General features: G+C 36.2%; 1 protein-coding gene across 8 annotated transcripts in view; it reads right to left on the bottom strand.

The window, feature by feature from the left end:
- Positions 1–17,827, bottom strand: part of LOC137234366 (RNA-binding protein MEX3B) — a 308,336-nt gene that overhangs the window by 219,348 nt on the left and 71,161 nt on the right. Inside the window, exons 2-6 of one of the 8 annotated variants that reach the window (XM_067757950.1) lie at positions 12,118–12,341; positions 11,850–12,045; positions 11,095–11,211; positions 10,766–10,999; positions 10,080–10,700 (exon numbers count right to left, since the gene is read on the bottom strand). In XM_067757950.1, coding sequence (XP_067614051.1) covers positions 10,080–10,700; positions 10,766–10,862 — 718 coding nt within the window. In that variant the 5' untranslated portion in view covers positions 10,863–10,999; positions 11,095–11,211; positions 11,850–12,045; positions 12,118–12,341. The remainder of the gene's footprint in view (positions 1–10,079; positions 10,701–10,765; positions 11,000–11,094; positions 11,212–11,849; positions 12,046–12,117; positions 12,342–17,827) is intronic. The other 7 variants (XM_067757952.1, XM_067757953.1, XM_067757956.1 and 4 more) reach the window with 7 other exon arrangements.

The raw sequence follows: 17,827 nt of genomic DNA, 5'->3' as shown, positions 1-17,827 counted from the left end.
TATCCACATTTTGACATCGTGAGCTGTATTCTTCGGATCGTTGTCGTGTGGAAATGAAAGCTGGTTAGATGACATACCCATTTTTCCCGCACTTGGATGTAAATTATTTTTAAGAATGGACAAATAAAGATGTTTATCCATCGTCCCATCTATAAACACAAGTTTGCCAACTCCCTGAGCCGACATACAACCTCACACCGTGACTGAACCTCCGCCGTGCTTAACTGTAGTGTTATGAGGAATTTTACATCATAGCTATAGCAGTAGTAGTAATTATACCAATATATGAAAAAAGGGAAAGACTATATATATATATATATATATATATATATATATATATATATATATATATATATAATAATAATGACAGTAGGAAAAAAAGGGCTGCCAACTGTTGGTAAATACATAACAGTCCCCCACGCTTAATAGAGAACATGGTCATCTAAGCGTGCAGGAGGTCTTCGAACCCTACTCGATCTTCTTACAGTTTCGTCAGGCGTTGATACTGGACTGGGTTGTACCATTGGTATTTGTTGTGTAGTCGGAGTGGTAACGGTACGCTCAATGTAGATTTCCTCCTTTTTTGAATTTTCTTGCACGGGAGGTTCAGCAAACCTTACATGCTTTTTGGTTGATCAATACCAGACTTGTACAATTGGTTTATATGTCGTTTCAACTCATAACCGTCATCCAGCTTAACTTGATAGTGGAGATGTCCGTTTTACAAAACCAAATTTCCAGCTAGGTTTATTCCTGTGAAACCACCGCACTTGAACTCTATCGCCTACACTTAGATGACGCACTTTTGGATTATGTGTTGCTGATTTCAATTGTTTGACTGGTCGCATAGCATCCAATTTAATTCTTAATTCACGCCCTAAATACATTTGGGCTGGGGTTTGACCATTTGCAAAAGGGGTTGCCCTGAATCGAAACAGGATTTCTCGTAGTTTAATATTCAATGGTAATTTTTCATCATCCATCGCTGTTAGCTTCCTTTTCAGAATTTGGACGTATCTTTCAGCCAATCCGTTTGTTGCTGGGTGTCCAGGGACTATAAACTTCTGAATAATTCCATTTTCGCAACAAAATTCTCTAAACATTGCACTTTGGAATATCGTTGCATTGTCTGATACAATGGCTTGTGGTAATCCGTGTGTCGCACAAATATCTTGTATTAAATCTATAGTCTTTTCAGAGGTTGGGGCATCCCTTATTATTCGAATTTCCGGCCATTTCGATTTCGCATCTACTAGTATGAAAAAATAGTGATTTCGAAATGGTCCTGCGTAATCAATGTGCACTCTTTGAAAATGTTCGGTTGGTTGTTCCCAATGGTGCGTTACAACTTTTGGAGGACTTTTTTTCACATCCGCACAACTAGGACACGATTTACCAGTCGCTCTATATCCGCGTCGATGCCCTTCCAAAAACAGTACTTCCTAGCGAACTGTTTCATTTTTACTATGCCCACATGTGTGTAATGTAGCTCTTTTAAAATTTCTGCACGTAATCGTGCTGGTAAAACAACACGGTCACCTTTAAATATGACGCCATCTTGCAACGAATAATTGGGATCACAATTCTTGCCATCCAGTAAGTCCTTCTTTAATTTTGCTAGTTCCACATCACGCTCTGTTTCGTTTGAAATAGTAGTGGCGTTGATTGAAAATGTCGATATTTGATTGATCGTCCCGTCCTGAATATTGCGTACTTCTTCATCCAAAAAATGTTTAAACGTCGATATTTCGTTGTTAGGTGCTCTCGATAAACAATCTGCGTTCACATTATCTTCAGCTTTACGATGTTGTATTTTGTAGTTGAATCCCTGCAAGAATGAAGCATAACGAAGTAGTCTTGCTGAGGTCATGGCTGGTGTTTTTGCACTCTGATGAAATATTCTTGTTAGAGGACGATTATCTGTCAGTAATGTGAATTCTCTTCCGTATAAATACATAAAAAACTTATCAACGGTAAAAATAATTGCTAACGCTTCTCTGTCAAGCTGGCTGTAATTTTGTTCTGCTTTTGTTAATGCTCTTTAAATAAATGCGACGGGGCGTTCCTCTCCTTCAACAATATGAGATAGTACTGCAGCTATGCCCGTTGGGCTTGCGTCGCACGCTAATGTTATCGGCAAAGCTTCGTTGAATGGTACTATGTCTTTAAGAATTTCCTGTTTAAGCTTTTTAAATAATTCTTCGCATTGTGTTGTCCAATTAAACTTTTTATTTTTTTCTAAAAGCTTGCGTAAAGGGAATGTAATTGTCGAAATATCCGGTAGAAATTTTGAATAATATGTAATCATTGCAAGGAATCTTCTTAATTGCTCTACATTTTGAGGTTTTGGCATGTCTATAATCGCCTTTACTTTATCTGGACATTTTGCTATTTTGTTATGACTTACTATATATCCAAGGTATTTAATTTTTTCTTTAAAATATTCACATTTTCTTTTGTTGACGTGCAGTTGATATTTATTCAATCTTTCAAAGCATTTGATCAGATGTTCTTCACATTCTTTCAACGTTGCACTATGTATAATTATATCGTCGAAATAAGAGACTGTACCTTCGAGGCCTTGTAATATTTGATCTAAAATACGGTTAAACTCACTCGAGGCAGTTTTAATTCCAAAAGATAATCGATTCATTTGGTACGTACCTCGGTGCGTTGAAATAGTTTGCACTTCTTTGCTGTCATCATCAACTCGTACATGCAGATATGCTTTGTATAAGTCTAACTTGCAAAAATATTTAGAATTCTTTAAACTGTTAAAAATTTCATCGACTCTTTTGATTGGATAATGAGCGGTTTCCAACTGAGGGTTAACAGCTACTTTATAGTCGACGCATAGTCGTACATTAGCATCAGGTTTTGGAATTACCACCAAAGGTGAACCCCAATTGCTAGTATTAATTTTTGTAATTATGCCGTCTCGTTCTAAATTATCCAGTTCACGTTCTACTTTTTCGCGTATGGCAAAAGGCACTGGCCTTTCTTTTAAGAATACTGGCTTTGCACCCTGGCGTAGTTTTAAACTACAAACCAAATCTGGAATGCATCCAACACGTTCTTCGAATATTTCTGAAAATTGCTGTTCGATTTCTGATATAGAATTTATTTTGTTGTGGCTAATGTCGTTTTTAGAACTGTCTTCGTCAATTTCATGTAGATTAATTTTCAAATGGCGTATCCATACACGTCCCAGTAATGCGGTACGTTTCGAAGATACAATGTGCAAATCTTCTTTTGATTTCCTATTTTTGTACTTTACGTCCACAGTAACGACTCCTATTGGCACAAAAACATCATCTGTATAAACGCGGAAGGCAATATTTGTTTTCCTTAGCGGTGTTTTGATATTTAATTTTATAAATTGATTTTCCGGCAGTAACGTGTAGCCGGCACCTAAGTCGATTTCGAAGTTTTTTTTTTCTTCCATTAATTAACACATCTGTATAAAATTTTTCTGCGTCCATACGTGATATTTTTGCAGTGCTATGTTCATAAATGTCGATAACTTGATTCACACCATAATATTCCTCTTCTGTTGTGAACGATTCAATAGCATTTGATGTAGTAGTGTTATTGGTTGCAATTTTAGATTTCTTTTGCTTTATTCTATCTTGAATGCAGACCTTTTTGACATGACCAGTTTTGCCACATGAATTACATTTTAACTTGTCTTTCTCTACATTGCATTCTTTTGATAAATGATTATTACGGCCGCATCTTAGACACAATCCTTCTACGCCTAATTCGCTGTAATTAACTCTTGTCGATGACTTTGAATTTCTATTTCTAGAGAAACTTTCATTACGATTTCCACTACGACGATAGTTATGATTACTAACATGTTGACGGATTTGCTGAACATCGCTTGTTGAACCGGTTGCCTTGTTTGCGATCACGTTATTATTTATTTTAGCAGCTTCCAAAGTTTTTGCTTTTTCAACTATTTGCTTGAATGTTGCTTTCAGATTCTGTAGCAGCTGTTCTCGAATATGCCCATCGCGTATACCTCTGATTAGTTGGGCTCTTAGAAAAATATCTGAGATAGACTTCCCACATTCACATATAAATCCACACTCCATTGCTCTTTTCTGTAGGGCAATTAAAAATTCTGCCAACGACTGTTCGCTATTTTGGATTTCACAAAGAAATTTGTGTTGCTCTACTAAAATGTTCTTTTCGGGACAAGTGTTTTTCCAGTAATGCCACTATTTCATCATATTTCAGTAAATTTATATTTTTGGGTGAAGCCAACGTTGCTAAACGGGAATACGCCGCTGGTCCGATGTATTGTAATAGTAGTTTTGCACACATCTCTTTGTCCTCAACAACTTTTTTAATATGGAAATGATTATCCAGAGGCTCTTTATATGTTTTAAATGATTCTATTTTTGGATCGAATGCTTCGAAACTTGACATGATGTTTACGTTGGTACTGCTCGTTTGATGATTTGCCGCAATTTTCTGTTGCTGCTGCTGCATCGTTGTCGTCATGGCGGTTATTGCCTGTAGCAATTGTTGAATTTGAGCCTCCATTTTATTTTGAGGTTATGTTCGTGCACGTTTAGTAAAATTTTTGGACCGTCTATCTAAATAATTATTTTCCGATTTTACTACTCGTCGCCATTTCTATTGTTATGTCCTATAAAGGAATAAATGCACGCGCTTGATTTTAGGTTATACTATATAATAAAGACTTCAATTTATTTGTATGAGGAATTTTACATCATAGCTATAGCAGTAGTAATTATATCAATATATGAAAAAAGGGAAAGAGTATATATATATAATAATAATGACAGTAGGAAAAAGAGGGCTGCCAACTGTTGGTAAAACATAACATGTAGGTTTAACATTTTTGATTTGAAGCTCTTCATTTGGCTTCCGCCATACCCTATGACGTCCGTCCGGACAAAAAATATTGTATTTGCCTTCATCTCTAAATATGACTGTTTTACACACTCCAACTTTTTGGTTTTATAGGTGTTGGCGAAAGAAAACCGCTTTTCTTTATTGAATTTTGAAATAAGAGGTTTTTCCATACTGCACGATCGTGATTATTACTGCTTCTCATTACTCTGCGCACCGTCTCATCAGATACTTGAATTGAAAGGGATGTTCTTATTCTGCTAATAATTGGGGCTGATAAATGTGGGTTTCCGCGATTTCTTTCAATATTTCGCGTTCTTCTCTCACAGTCAGCAACTTTGATCGACCAAATCGTGCTAAATTTTCCAAATTACGGGTACGTTACGCCATCGCAAATGTATTTCGTACATTTGTCTTCATTATGGAGATATAAAACATTTTTTTTTTTTGCTCTTTGGCATTTTCAATATGAACACTACGACAATTTAAAATGAAATGAACTCAATTACAAATATAATTGATTGTACTGTCTTTTCGCTTCTAATAACTTCAGCGAAAATAGAAAACTAACTTAATAGTGTCCAGTAACGGGTTGAAAAACAATAAGCAAAATACTTTTGTGAGCACAAATTTGCATTGCTACGCACGTTTTTTGTTGCATGTACATAACGGTACTATTTTTGTGCATGCTGTGTAGCCCATTCCCTAAGACTATGCCCAGTAATGCGTGTAAGCATTTAAATTATTATGTTCGGATACTTAGTAGATACAAAATCTGAAATTTGTACATACGAGTAGTTATGCATACTTTGGTGAGTAACTGTATATATATATATATACTAGCGTACCCTCGCCCGCTTCGCTAGGCGATAAATTCAATGATTTGCTCTAAGAGAATAAAATTAATACGAAACAAAGCAAATTATTTGATACAATTTCATTCGAACTTTATTGTAACACTTTTTGGTAGACAACGTTTTTGGGTTTTACTTCTTTCGCGTAAATGAATAATGACGATGGTTTGCCTACTCGCAAGCTACATACAATTGTCCATGAGAAAAAATTGGGTATTCTAAATTAATTCCGCACATTTGTAGAGACTGTCCTTGCGCCTTATTAATTGTCACAGTGAAGGCAAGGCGATAGGGAACTGCAAACGTTTGAAATCGAATGGTAAATCCGTCGGAATCAGTGGAATTCTGGGTATCAAAACGTCTTCTCCTTTGTACTTCCCTTTCAAAATTGTTGCTTCGATAACGTTACCCATTAGTTTCTTCATAGCGAGTCTGGTACCGTTGCAAAGTCGTGGCACATTAATGTTGCGCAGCATAATAATCGGTGCTCCAATTTTTAATCGTAATTTATGAGGTGGTAGGCCTGGAAAATCGAGTGAGTTTAAGAATTCAGTTGGATAATTTACGACATCATCTTGATCAGTAATAGTGTCCGTTGACTTATATGCAACTATGTCACCAGGTATTTGATCCAGAATAGCTGCATTTATATCATTGACGTCCTTATTTTTCCCAGCTAAAATTGCTCTTTTGAGCCAATCATAGTTTTTTAATGTTGAACTATGTTTGGAAATACACTCTGTATCAATGCCTCTTTAGACTGTGCAAAAGTGCAGAAATTGTTAGGCAATGTAATCATTCCTGTTGGATCGACAGACATTTGGCCATTTCCGATTTTCAGTAATGGCTGTGAAAATTAAGCTGCTGACGGATCGTTTTGTAATTGATCACGTACGTTTGTAGTAAGTGTAAGCGTGTTTACATGTCTCCATAAATACGATGATTTTAAACATGCATTGATTTCATCTGCAGCCGTGGATTTTCGAATTACAGGTAATATTTGCCTGAAATCTCCAGCCAATAAAATTTTGGCACCTCCAAAGACTGTTTGGCTTCAAAGTTCTATCAAGTGCTTGCAATGATTTCTTGTGCGCCATAGTACACTCATCCCATACGACGAGCTTACATACTTTAAGAACTTTTGCCATTCCAGATGTTTTCAAAATCGGTATCGTTATCAGTGTTCGGACTTCAAAATTTTGATTAGTGGTAGATTTTCCAAAAAGTAGTGGTTGATTTGAGAAAAAAGTGATAGATTTCGGTTATATTTTAAATATCTTGATATAATGAATAATAACCACTTTTTTTCATATATACAGATAGGTGTACGTTGCAGTTTTGTACTAAAAACCTAAAGGAAAAGAGGTAATATGGTGATCGGAGCTAAGCTAGACGTTATTTTGAGTTTTATAAAACCGTTCAACTGCATTGATTTTTTTCCGAATAATTGTGGGAAAAATAAGGTTTTTTCAAAAAACTTCTATAAAAATCTACCACGTATTTTTAAGCTTGCGTGGTAGAAGTGGTAGAACTTATATTTCAGGAAAAAAGGTGGTAGACCTACCATTTTAGTGATAGAAGTCCGAACAATGCTCACAGTTGAACTGCATACAAATTAACGGAACATAAGCGTCGTTTGTATAACAAATACAAAGCCGTAGAAATGTTCAGCTAGCAACGAAATGTGACATACGTTTGTGTATGTGTGCTGAAGGATCTCTCATAAACAGTGTACAAACCTTCGGTGTTTATGTTTACACTCCTTCGAAAGAAATTCGCATATTTATTCAAAAAATGTTGTACACATGAAATGATCTCGAGACGCTCGTCACCCAGGGAAAAATTAGAACTCATCAGCACAGCTTCCATTTGATACCCATAATGTAAAAACACTTCCTAAGGTTATTCTGATCCACGTTTTGGGCAATATCTCGAGACCCTAGTCACCCAGATGTATGAAATTTACCCTCTGCTAAAGAACCCATCAACATCTTTCATTTGATATCCATATTGTAAACACATTCTAGGGGTATCTGGGATCACGTTTTGGCCTATATATCGAGACACTAGTCACCCAGGGGTACGAAAAATTATCATGTACTAAAGTACTCATCAACAGCTTTCATTTGATATCCATATTGTATAAACACATTCTTGCGATGCCCGGGTCCACACTTTGGCCTATATCTCAAGACCCTAGTCACCTAGGAGTACGAAAAGTGCCCCATATTAAAGTACTCATCCGAAGCTTCCATTTGATACCCATATTATCAAACACATCGTAGGGTTATCCGGGCCCACGTTTTGACCTATATCTCAAGACCCTAGAAATTGGTCTAATTTTTTTTGCTAAAAAACTTCCCCTATTTGATCCCTATAATATGAAAAAAGAACGAATAAAATTGGCCTCGTATCTGCCCCAAAACATGGACAGGAACGAACATCATTTCATTTTTATATATATAGAATAAACACATTCTAGGGGTATCTGGGATCACGTTTTGGCCTATACCTCGAGACCCTAGTCACCCAGGGGTACGAAAAATTATGATGTACTAAAGCACTCATCAACAGCTTTCATTTGATATCCATATTGAGTAAACACATTCTTGGGGTACCTGGGTCCACACTTTGGCCTATATCTCGAGACCCTAGTCACCTAGGAGTACGAAAAGTACTCCATATTAAAGTACTCATCAGAAGCTTCCATTTGATACCCATATTGCACAAACACATGGTAGGGTTATCCGGGTCCACGTTTTGACCTATATCTCAAGACCCTAGAAATTGTTTTAATTTTTTTTGCTAACAACCTTCCCCTATTTGATCCCTATAATATGAAAAAAGAACGAATAAAATTGGCCTCGTGTCAGCCCCAAAACATGGACAGGAACGAACATCATTTCATTTTTATATATATGGAGTAGTGGTGTTGGCATTTTATATCGAGAGTGCTTAATCATGTCCACGGAAACCAATCATCGAGAAAAACTTCAGTTTTTTTTTTTTATTGTCCCTAGAAAATAGCTTAACAAGCACTTCGAGTAAATGTCTGCCATAAAAACCTTCATCAGCCTTAGCAGATACCTTGAGATACGGATTCCCAATGAAGATCTTGAATCCTGAATTAAGAGGGCCACACTATCTGCCTAAGGCTGCGGCCTATGTGATAATAAGTGATGATATATGTTATTATATTTGATATACTTAGCTAGGTGTAGAAAAAGCAGCTACCCTGCTGAAATTACTTTCGCTACCTCGGGCGTTTTTTAAGAGCACGAGAGCTCGTTTTGTATGTAGATGCAGTGAGGGAAAAAGGTTCGATGCCAAAGTTTGGATCGGTAGCCAGTTAACACAGTTGACTAAGCATGCGCTGACGATTGAAATTCCAGTGCGCTCTTACAGTTTTTTAAAAGCGTGAATGGAGGTAGTAGCTGGTGAATTTACCTGAGTAATGAGATACCTGCCTACTTAGGTAGCGGCAATCCGATTACCCAGATATTACTCGAGTAGCCAAAAATCCCTATACCCGAACATCAAACAAAATACGTGAGCAATGTGGTTTTGAAAAATTTCCTTTTTCATGATCGGAGCATGAGTTACTGCAGAGTACAAACAGTGATGTGCTTAAGCTAAAACCAGGCAGGATCACTCGGACCTAATTTGTTTGAAGTTGAAGGTTTTCTGATGAAAAACTGCTTTACAATGTGTAATCAAACACTGTTGCCTGCAGACCGAGATATGCGCTGAAATTGGCACTTGCCATATAAAACAACGCACACAAGAAAACAAAACAGCCACAAAGAGATGCGATAGAAACATGGTTAATTATGGAAAAGCTTTGATTTGATGTCGGATCTGGGGTACATACAATACATCGCATTGTAATGTCCATACGAGCGCCAACTCTGCCATAATATAAAAATATTTTTCCCGGACGCAAGAAAACCTCATTACGCCACTGACTACATGAGGCATGATTTAAACTGATTGCAGAAAAGATTAGTGGACTATGTTTCTAAATATACTATTAGTAATTTTTTTATAATATGACATACTTACACATTGAGAATAAAAAAGAATATTAGTTTGCAGTAAAAACTAAATGAAAATTAGCAGCGCCAAAAAACGGGTCCAAACTTTATGAAGTTTGTATATATGATATCGTATTTTCGGTTTTCCGTTTCTAATTACTTTTGGAACATTTATAGATGAACTCGCAAAATCTTTTTAAACATAGTGATGCTTGGATTGCATGTATCGCGACCCGCAGTGGCTTCATCAGACCTATTATTTGCTATTTCTTTCAATACACTTCATTTTATACTAAACCTTACTTACCTTGGCGTCCCACTATTTCCGCAACGTGCTCCGAACTAGGAACTGGGACGCATTCTGTCATATTTTGGGATTTTTTTGATCGTTCATCCATTGTATGTGTCAATAGGGAATGTGATGTAAAAAAACTGCTCAATGTCATATCACCAGCGCCGTTTGCACAACTTTGAATACATTCAGAGTTTCCATTTATAGCCGTAGAATTCATAAATTTAAGTGAACCTAAATCAAATTTTGAATGCAGCTCCTGTTGTTTACCTAATACATGGTGAAGTTCTTCTTGCTGTTGGTAACTTAATGGGTGTGCACTTTCATTGTTAAGCCTATTATTGAGATCCATGGAAGATAAAGGTGACTGAGCTCTATCTGCAGTGGCATCAGAATCAGTTAAACCAGCAAATGATAATTCGAAAGCAAGCTGCAATGTACGTTGGTCTTCACCCAAAAAAGTATGACGATTCAATTGATTAGATTGATCTTCAGCGGACCAGCTATTTAACAAATCATTTGATGTCTTAGAAAGTGAAGATATTATATCAGTATTTCTCGATATGGACGAGGACATAGCGTCCGCTGATGAAGGGATTTGTAGATGAGCTGTAATCTTAGGTAAATCAGCCATTACTGAAAATATTTAATATAAACTTTTTTGCAAATTTTAAACGAAAACTTATTAGCATTAACAAAACCTGTAGATGACTCCAAATATAGATCATTCCTAGCTGAAAGTCCGGAAGCAACTGATGAGGCCGAAAAACATTGCAAACTCACTTCAGCTTTCAACATATTCCATGTCACTCAAACGATAAGGGCGAGAACGCTATGGAAATACAAGCCGTTCATATTATTAATATACTTTCAGCCTTAATAAAAGACGTGATGTTGTATTGATTATCCAAAAGATATTATATAGACAGCAGAAACTATATAAAATAAAAAATAAATAAAAAATGTAAAAATAATAAATTTTCGTCGTGCTCTTTTTAATTTTCCCTACAAATTGGCGGGAGGGGCCTACTTGTTTTATGTCGACTCCGAATGGCATCTGCAAGGCGAATGAAATTTCACTGAGAAGCTGTTCATGGCAGAAATACACTAGGCGTGTTTGGCAAATCACTGCCTAGGGGCGATTCGGCTAGAAAAAAAAAGTACATGCTGCACGATTAAAGTCGTTTTAGATTTCACCATCAGTATGTTTGACACTTCAAAGCTTTAAACTTAGCGTTAGCATTTAGAACAGGGGTCGTCCTTTCAAGGCACAATTGTGCCAATTCGATTCACACGCAGGGTTTGAAAATGCTGAACTAATTTTCAGTATTACAAAATTGCTTGAATTAAAATTTGGAAAATATTTCAGCAACAGAAAAAAGCAAAGCAAACAAATATTTTTTTTTTTTTTTATTTTACTTCAGACATTACTTGAATGGATGCGAGCTATCGTCGCCAGCAGAAAAAAAAACTTGAATATTTTACTGTGCTTTGAAGCTATAAGTATTTCATGATCAACTATTTTTAAGTATACATCTTTCAGTTTTTTAACAGCCGAAATTCTGGTTTCGAATTACTTGCTGAAAATAAGTAAAAGTAAATTTTTTTTTTACTATTTCAGCAGAACTATTTGATTTTCAAAGGGACATACAAACAATTGTACGATGTATCTATCGATCGTAATAGCCTTCATCTACGAGTATGTATTTCTTGTTTTTATGTTGTTTTAACCCCCGACACACATACATACGCATGCTTCTACTGAAAAAAAAGACAAATACGTACGTACAAAATCTGCAGCTCCACCGGTAGCTTGGTATATGTACTGGAGTCACTCGGGGTTTTTTCCGGGACCAAAGCATGGCATTTTAATGTAGCATGGCTCAATTTCTCTCGGATCGTTCAAAATTTGTCACACAATGAGTAGCTCCTTGTGGGGAGACTGTCCTTCGTTCGGTCGTAGAGACTAGCACTGCCCCATCTACCGAAGAAATACATATTTATTAAACGGGCACATATATGTCACATGCAAAACGCGATGTTTTAGGCTCACCCCTAATACTTGATGTCGACGCAATTTCTTTAAAACATGTATGGCTCCTTTCTGTTCACAGCCAAGAGCGATTCACACCGCGTTTAAGCGCACCTCCGTTCCTTCCTCATCTATTAGCACCAAAGCTGGTCTGATAGCAAAATTCTCGTTTGTTGCTAATTGTTGTAATGAAATTTGTCATGCCGCTACTTTCGAACACGAGTAAGGTTCCTACAAGAAGTGGCCTTAATTGGTATATAGCCACGCAGAGTTTTTATATGTATATCAAATATATCCTGTAAATTGACTTTTCGATATTTTAATACCTAATTGAGCTATTGCCTTCAAGCCGGGAGCAATATCTTCAGATATTCCTATTCAAGGAGGAAGTGCTCAAAAAAAATATAAATAAAAAAATACAATCGGCAGACAACTACGTCCACTTTCTTTATAAAAATACAAACATATACATATAAGATATCTCTATAACGAATAGCTGCAATCTTAAAAATTAAGGGGAACATCCTCGTAATGATGACTTAAATTACGTATTTTACAAATTTGAAAAACTGGCGTGGCAACGGCTTATTGGGACATGTATACTATTGCACTTATTCTGACGACCATGACACAATGTCCCTTATAAAAATTAAAAAAATCAACATAAGACTTGGTCAGTGATAGCGTATGTAGGAAGTGCGGGTTGGAGGAGGAAACGATCGAGAACGTTCTGTGCTCGTGCCCTGCACTTGCCAGACTAAGACTCCAGCTATAAGGAGTGATACAGCTGTCAGATCTAGAAGCAGCAAGTGGCTTAAGTCCTAGGAAGCTTCTAGTATTTGCCAAGAGGACGGAGTTATTTTATAACATAGGTCCTGGTTTTTGATAGGGTTTTTCAGTTTGGTCGTTAAAACAAACTTCTGGTAACACTACGGACGCAATCAGTCTATGTGAGGTCCTCACGGACCGGCCAGTTCAACCTAACCTAAAGCACGATATACCTTCGAGGAGATTTAGGTCGAGCTTCTCTTTCAATCTACGTTGTTTAAACCCATTCCGCACGGCATCTGCGAGGAAGTTGCATTTTCGCTGAAAAGCTTTCATAGCGGAAATACACTCTGAGTATTTGCGAGCCCACTGCTGAGGGGCGATAAAAAAATGCTATTACTTAAGTTGAAAAAATTTAATTAACAACTTGTGGTTCTCTCAAATGTAAGATTTTCACGAAAATAAAATGAAGTATTGTAATTTCAACTATTTTATTTTTGTAATTTCAATGCTCGACCGAACAATATACGAGGAACTATATTTATTTGCGTACGCTTGCTTAAAGCTCTGTCTTTAAATAATTTATTTTCTGTGTATTTTTAAGCTCGTTCGATCTAAATGAGTTGAGTGCAAATAAAACGAGTTATTTCACCTTACGGCCCAACGTTTCGCCAACTTTCCTTGGCATCTTCAGGGGCGGATCTATATTTTTAACAATAAAACATACCAAACAACAACAGTTAATGATTTAAAATAATCTCTAGAAGAACATAGTTTCATACACCAATAAATTGAAAACATTCACTTACATTGGTATTTAAACATTGAAGCTAAAATACGAATTTAGACATTGATTGTTGTCATTAAACTAAAAAACTGATTTTTACAATTAAAAACGATACCATCGAATGTGGTACACTTGTCATACTAAAGTTAACTAAATAATATTAAAGCTCATAAGCATAATAGGTAGCTAGCCGCGATACCGTCTGTGTCCTCTTTCTTGTTCATCGTTTTATCTCTGTTTTGCAAAATCCGTAAGCTCTCTAATGTGTATCGTGTTTTTTTTTTTGGCTTCCTTATCTATAATTTTCGTGTTTGCAAAATCAATCATATGCTTGTGTGTTGTTGCGTGTTACGAGAGAGCTGTGTTTTGTTTTTGCTTCCTAGTATCAGCTTCATGTTCGGCTATTCGCGTGCCCAATGCGCGCTTAGTTGTGCCTATGTAAATTTTATTGCAATTTTCATCGTTGTTTCCTTTGCATTCTATTTTATAAACCACGTTGTTTTGTTGTTCTATGTCTAGTGGAGTTTTTGTTTTTGTGAAGCATCTTGATAACGTGTAGTTAGATCGGTAGGCTATTGTGATATTTTGCTGTTTAATTATGTCTTGTGCTAGATTTTCTGTTAGCCTGGGAATGTGATTGACAATATGGTATTGCTTTGTTTCTTTATTGGTTGTTGTTGGTGATTGATTTGGGGTCTGTTGCATTTCATGTAATTTGTATTGTATTAGGTCCGATATGAGGTGGTTTGGGTAATTATTTCTTTTCAGCGTCATTCTTATTTTATGTATATTAGCGTCATGAAATTGGCTATGGCTTATTGTCAAAACTTTGTTTATAAAATTTTTGGCAGTATTAATTTTGTATTTTCGTGGTTGCGCTGATAGGAAATTTATTAGGCGCCCAGAAGCTGATGGTTTGGAGTGCCAATCAAATATGAGGCCTTTATTAACTTTATGTATGCGTGCATCTAGGAAAGGAATGCTGTTGTTTTCTTCCATTTCCATAGTGAATTGAAGTCTGCCGTGGTATTGGTTTAGTGTGTTTAGTATTGAAGTTGCGTCGTTTCTTTTGATAATGGCAAGTATATCGTCCACATACTTCACCAAGAATTTAATGCTCTTGTGATGTTTGCTGAGCTCCGAGTATGTATTAGTTAGAAGATCGTCCATTATAATGTCTGCGATCGTGGGGGAAAGGCATTAGGAAGTATTGTGAATATACTTTGTTATTGCTTATAAAATAATTATTATCTTTTAAGCAAAATTCTAAAATATTTTGAAATTTGCTCCTAGGTATGCTCGTGTGATGCTGGATTTTATCCCATTTTTTCATTATAATCTTAATGGCAAGGGCAGTCGGTATGTTAGTAAAAAGTGAGACAACATCAAAAGATACTAATACATCTTCTTCGCTTATATTCATATCTTTTGTTCTTTCTTTTAACTCGGAAATTAATGTTTTAAGAATTTTTCCTATGTGCTTGGCTAATTGGTAGCACGGGACGCTAACTGAGCACGCAATGGGACGTAAGGGGAAGTCTGGCTTGTGAGTTTTTGGTAGCCCATACAGTCTAGGGGCGGTTACCGCTGAGCTAGTAAGTTGGTACTTCTCTTTTAGAGTTATGTATTTTCCTTTGTAAAGCTCGTCCACGATATTGTTGTTTCTTCTTTGTAGTGTATTTGTTGGGTCGGCTCTAATCACTTTATACGTGTTCTTGTCGCCTAGTAACTGTTCAACCTTTTCATCATAGTCTCTTTTGTATAAGACGACGGTTCTGTTTCCTTTGTCCGCGTCTGTCACAATCACGTCTTCTTCGTGTAGTTTTAAAAATGCTTTAGTTTTGTTGTATGTTTCTGTTATAAATTTCTCGGCCGAATTGTGTTTTATATGTCTCTTAAATTGAAGTATTTTGTTGCTTAATTTGGTTCGGGCTATTTCTTTGTCGTTCTCGTTGTCCAGACCTTGAATTATTTGTTCTACTTCGGCTATCAAATGTATGGGTGAGAAGTTTTTCCTCGTAGCTGGTAGCGTAAATTTTTTGCCCAGTGAGAGAAGCCACATTACTTCTTCGGGAAACTTTATATTCGTTTTGTTGACGAACCAATCTCTATTGATGTCGATACCAAGTTTACGTATTTGTTCGTGTTTTAGGTTTTCTATTTTTGAGTTAATCGTTGTCTCTTTCGCTCTGCCTATTTTTTGGCTTAAAAAGTTTTGTTTACCGACGAATGCATTGAGCTCTTCTTCGCTCAGTGTGCGTTTTAGTTTTTGTTGTGCGTGAAAAATTACATCTTTGGACGTTTTAATATTTATGTTTGTTTGTGTTATTTCTATGCTCAGTATTTTTAATAGGAAAATGTGTTTGGTTTTATTGATTTGCTTCCTTATTTTATCAGATGTTGTATTTATAGTTACGCTTTTGATTATGTTTAATAAATGGCTTGGGATTAATTCGTACCTCTTACATTCTAGTAGAAACTTAAGTTGCTCCATGAGCTTCGCGAGTTTTATTTTCTCTTTGCTTAAATGTTTAAGTGTCATGCAGATATGTTCCCCGTATTTGTATTTCATGTGTTTGTAATAGTTCCTCATTTTGTTTGGTGTTGTTTTTTTATTGTAGTTGATGTAAAGTTTATTGATATGTATGTGTTTGGATGCTTTCCGACAGGCTTTCCGGCAGTAATAATTTTATATTGGGTTCCGATCGATTTGTAAACTTTTTTGTGTATTTTTAAGCTCGTTCGATCTAAATGAGTTGAGTGCAAATAAAGGACACAGACGGTATCGCGGCTAGCTACCTATTATGCTTATGAGCTTTAATATTATTTAGTTAACTTTAGTATGACAAGTGTACCACATTAGATGGTATCGTTTTTAATTGTAAAAATCAGTTTTTTAGTTTAATGACAACAATCAATGTCTAAATTCGTATTTTAGCTTCAATGTTTAAATACCAATGTAAGGGAATGTTTTCAATCTATTGGTGTATGAAACTATGTTCTTCTAGAGATTATTTTAAATCATTAACTGTTGTTGTTTGGTATGTTTTATTGTTAAAAATATAGATCCGCCCCTGAAGATGCCAAGGAAAGTTGGCGAAACGTTGGACCGTAAGGTGAAATAACTCGTTTTATTTGCACTCAACTCATTTAGATCGAACGAGCTTAAAAATACACAAAAAAGTTTACAAATCGATCGGAACCCAATATATAATTTATTTTCTTTTTCCCCGAGCATTGCCACACCATTCTATTTTTCCATCAAAATCTCCCAATCCCTAACATAATTTTGCCTACAGAGGGCAGCGTCAGTAATTACAAAGTAGAAACGAACACCTGATTGGTTGTTCGCCACATTCGTTACCTTAAATGCAGGTTGCCGTACTTTTACACTAAATGAATGCGTTTACCGAGCTTCTTATTCTATTCCTCAATATATGGCAGTAGCAACGCCACTATTAAGGTTGGCACGCAAACATTCCAGTGGATTACAGTATATATAATTTAAAAAATAAATAAATGTGACGCGATAACCTCCGAGGAGATTTTAGGCCGAGAAGAAGAGAAGCAATTTGCGTCGTGCCCCTTTTAATTTTTTCTACAAACTGGCGAGACGGGACCTACTTGTTTTATGCCGACACCGAACGGCATCTGCAAGGCAGATGAGTTTTCGCTGAGAGCTTTTCATGGCAGAAATACAGTCGGAGTGCTTACCAAACACTGTCGAGGGGCGACCCCGGTAAGAAAATTTTCTTTTTTTTCATGGTCGTCAGAATAAGTGCAATAGTATACATGGCCCAATAAGCCGTTGCCACGCCAGTTTTTTTCAAATTTGTAAAATACGTAATTTAAGTCATCATTACGAGGCTGTTACCCTTAATTTTTAAGATTGCAGCTATTCGTTACAGAGATATCTTATATGTATATGTTTGTATTTTTATAAAGAAAGTGGTCGTAGTTGTCTGCCGATTGTATTTTTTTTTTTTTTGTTTTTGAGCACTTCCTCCTTGAATAGGAATATCTGAAGATATTGCTCCCGACTTGAAGGCAATGGCTCAATTAGGTATTAAAATATCGAAAAGTCAATTCACAGGATATATTTGATATACATATAAAGACTCTGCGTGGCTATATACCAATTAAGGCCACTTCTTGTAGGAACCTTACTCGTGTTCG

The sequence above is a fragment of the Eurosta solidaginis genome, chromosome X (assembly GCF_040869045.1).
Source record: "Eurosta solidaginis isolate ZX-2024a chromosome X, ASM4086904v1, whole genome shotgun sequence".
NCBI lineage: Eukaryota > Metazoa > Arthropoda > Insecta > Diptera > Tephritidae > Eurosta > Eurosta solidaginis.
Note: the sequence above shows the minus strand (reverse complement) of the source record. Positions and strands in the feature narration are given on the sequence as shown.